This window comes from Gracilinanus agilis, chromosome 3, assembly GCF_016433145.1.
Source record: "Gracilinanus agilis isolate LMUSP501 chromosome 3, AgileGrace, whole genome shotgun sequence".
NCBI lineage: Eukaryota > Metazoa > Chordata > Mammalia > Didelphimorphia > Didelphidae > Gracilinanus > Gracilinanus agilis.
The window spans coordinates 175,418,760-175,422,420 of record NC_058132.1 but is presented as its reverse complement, the minus strand read 5'-3'; the positions used below and the strand labels follow the sequence as shown (position 1 = coordinate 175,422,420).

Here is a 3,661-nt window from a genome sequence, read left to right as displayed (position 1 = left end):
TCAGTGAAAGGACATATTAAGTGATATATAGCTTTCTCAGCATACCTTAAAGTACAGGTTATTGGCATCTCTGGAGAAATTCTAAAATTCTAATAGTGTTTGCATGAACCTCACTGATCTATCATGAGCCATAAATATAGACCATCAAATATTCATCTGAGAAGGTTAACTTTCTATATTAGGAATCATTCACTTAGAAACAACATAGCATATATTTCATACAATAGCTATTTTCAAAACATTGTAAGTGCATTATATTCAATGAAACTGCATTTCTTGTGTGCTTCTTTATTTAGTGAAAAAGCATTTAAAATCAAATTACACACCAATCTTCCATTAAAATGTTATAGTACTGCATTTACAAAGTAGATTTGTATAGCATAGAATGAATAACACTCATATTCTAGTCCTAAATATATAAATTTTGAGTGGCATTAACTAATATTTAAATGATTTTTCACTTTGTCAATTTTCATTACTGTCATTAGTGAGACATGACTGACATATACTAACTGCTATTTAGTCTTTAAGAATATATTTAAAAAGCTGATTTCTTTCCAAGTCTCTTTTGGGAGTATGTTGGTTTTTATCCATTTCTGAGAGAATACCCAGGTATTAAGTGTTGTATAATTATTTCTTAATACCCCATAGAATTAACTGTAGGACCAATTTAGAAGTTCAAATTGTCTAAATGTAATAATTACAAAGCTCACATTTAAGCTGCTTTTTCCTTTTCTAGTTTATTAGATTAATGGTCCCCAATAAAAAAAGAAGCCTTTTTTTTTTCTTGTCACAAGATAGAATAAAAATCATATTTATTTGAAGGCTTTTTCAATTTAATTTAACAACCATAGATTGAGTCACCAGTAAATGTAAGGCTCAGGGAAGGATATTCCAATAATCAATAATCCAATGACTTGACAGTTTGATTGGGGCTATTATTCCCTGAAATGAAGCAGATGCTAACCTATCTATGTATATATTCTTTTTCCCTCTGGAATATTTCTCTTATTATATTCTCCATATCATTTTTCCTATATAATCACTCCTGAGAATAAAGAATGTCTATTTGTCCAGATTTCTACTAGAATTTTGACGGAGTATTAGATAGAACTTGTTCAGGGATTACATATGTATGTATGTATGTGTGTGTATATATATATATGTACACATATACATGCATATATATGCATATGATGTATTACGTGTATATACACATATTTATATAAATATACTTCAGAAACTGCAGATCCTAGTTGAGCCTAGACTTAAAGAAGTGGGGAAAAGACATTCTAGATCCCTTTCAGAATGCCGAAAGTTCCTTTAAAGACTCCAAGCCTTGCAAGAAAGCAAAGGCTCATATTTTTAATGCTAATATTCTTCTAGTGTTGCAATATGGCAACGAGGCATGCAAATCACTGTCTCTTCAGTACTACAGATTTGTTTCAGCATTGACAGAAAGAACTTCTGAATCCATGAACACACAGGTCCGCTTATTAGTATAGCCCCCTAGTCAGGGATTGAGCCAAGCCCTATGCGTGATGACGTCAGCAGCGTGCCCCTGCCGCAGAATGTAGAAGACCCGCTGCATTGTTTCTAACGCCCTAGACTGCTGAGATTACTTTGGATTTGAAGTACTAAACGTGGATACCAAGATTTATAAAATGCGTACCATTAAGTGTGTTGTTGTGGGCGATGGTTCCGTCGGTAAAACCTGTCTTCTGATTTCATACACAACAAAAAACTTCCCCTCTGGCTACCTACCAACGGTATTTAACTACGCTTTCACGGTTATGATTGGTCCCGAGCCATATAATCTTGGGCTGTTTGACACTGCAGGACGGGATGATTATGAACTATTACGACCCCTTAATTATTCACAGACAGACGTGATTCTTGTCTGTTTCTCAGTGGTATCTCGATCTTCATTTGAAAATGTGAAAAAAAAGTGGGTACCAGAGATTACCCGCTATTGTCCGAAAACCCCTTTCTTGCTTGTTGGGACCAAGACTGATCTCAGAGAAGATACGTCTACTCTTATGACACTTGCCAAAAGAAAACAAAAGCCCATCGCTCTAGAGACAGCAGAAAAGCTGGCCAGAGACGTGAAGGCTGTCAAATATATGCAGTGTTCCGCGCTCACAAAGAAAGGCCTAAATGATGTATTTGAAGAGGCTATAAGGGCTGCCAGCAAGCCTAGGGAGCGGAAGAAGAGCTTCGGGTGTGTACTGCTATGAAGTTCTCTCCAGAGCCCCCTCTGCAAAGCTGGTGCCTGCATCCTACTTTTTAAATCAACCTAAATAGAAATTAAAATTTGTCTTTGCAATAATAACAACTGTCCTGCACCCACTCACACACTTCTGGGGTGAGACAAAGCCTATTGGAGCCCCTAATTTCCCTCCCAACTAGATTTATATACTACTTAATTTTGAGTAAGTATCATAAGAAAACTGATCTGCATTAGTACAGTTTCAGTTTTTTCTTTGTTTAAAAAACAAGGCATGCTTGTGAAGACTAAAAGAACTAAACCTAGGCTCAAAATTATTGGAGCTGCTCCCCGGTTCTGGTGACAATCTGGCAAGTAAATTGTGACTTCTAAGTGTTTTATTGTTTTGGTGGGAGCGGGAATATTGTATTTTCTTTTGTATTTTTTAAAGGAAAGTAAGGTTTAGATTTTTTTTTATCTTTTTAAAACAACAAAAAATAAAGCCAGTAAATATATATATTTTTTAATTTTTTTTTAATTTTCCTTCTTCGAGGCAGAGTTGTTTTGGAGGGAAAGAAAAAAATGCATTCTCCTTCCCAGATCTGATTTGGAATACAGAAATTAGCCCACCTGGTGCTCCTAAGGAAGAAGGAGAGAGAATGCTCAAACTCCTTTCTGGAAGCTCTTTTGATCCCCTTTGAGAGTAGGTTCAGTGTTGAGTGAAAACATCCCAAGTCTTTGAAGCCTGTATTGTCCCTTCTCCCTCCTTGTATTTCCAGTTGCACTATATCCTTGACTTAAGCATTGAAAAGATTTATCATTTGCTGCTTTTGAGCTTAAGATTCAAACATTATTCATCAGGAAGGGAAGAAAAGCCTATATCTGGAACCATGTAAAAGGGAATTCTTGGTTATCTTTGAGTTCACACTTGTAAAAAGGGAATCCTTTGTTCTCTTTGCCTAGTTGGAGTTAACACTTTGGTTGACAATAACTTTGAATCAACCCAAGCTTGAACTAGGTGGGAGAAGCTTGAAAACCACTTAGTGAATTCACACCCTACCTAGTGCTAGGTGAGAAGCCAACAAGATACTTGGAGAGTATCATCTAAACTAGTACAGAAACTGAGGTCCAAAGATTTGAAGTGACTTTCTCCACATTGAGCAGACTTTGGGTCAAAGCCAGGACTTGATTCTAGGTCCCCTGACTTCTGGCCCAGTATCTCTCCCTCTATACCATTCTACTTATTGTACTTACGGATGTTTTAGAAACAACTGTCTAAAGTACTCAGGACACAAGGGTTATCTTAGGAATGATGATTGGTGTGTAGACATGTTCATGAGCAGGATTAAAGCCTTATTTGGTACCCCTAATCAAATATCCTCCCTTGACTTAGTCTTCAATTCAATAAATATTAAGTGCCTACTGTGTGCCAGCTATTATAAACATTTTTTGTTC

General features: G+C 36.2%; 1 protein-coding gene across 1 annotated transcript; it reads left to right on the top strand.

The window, feature by feature from the left end:
- The first annotated feature begins 1,664 nt into the window (after positions 1-1,664).
- Positions 1,665-2,237, top strand: LOC123238976 (cell division control protein 42 homolog). The gene has a single exon (XM_044666239.1). The coding sequence runs from the start codon at positions 1,665-1,667 to the stop codon at positions 2,235-2,237; it is 573 nt and encodes a 190-aa protein (XP_044522174.1).
- Positions 2,238-3,661: the final 1,424 nt, after the last annotated feature.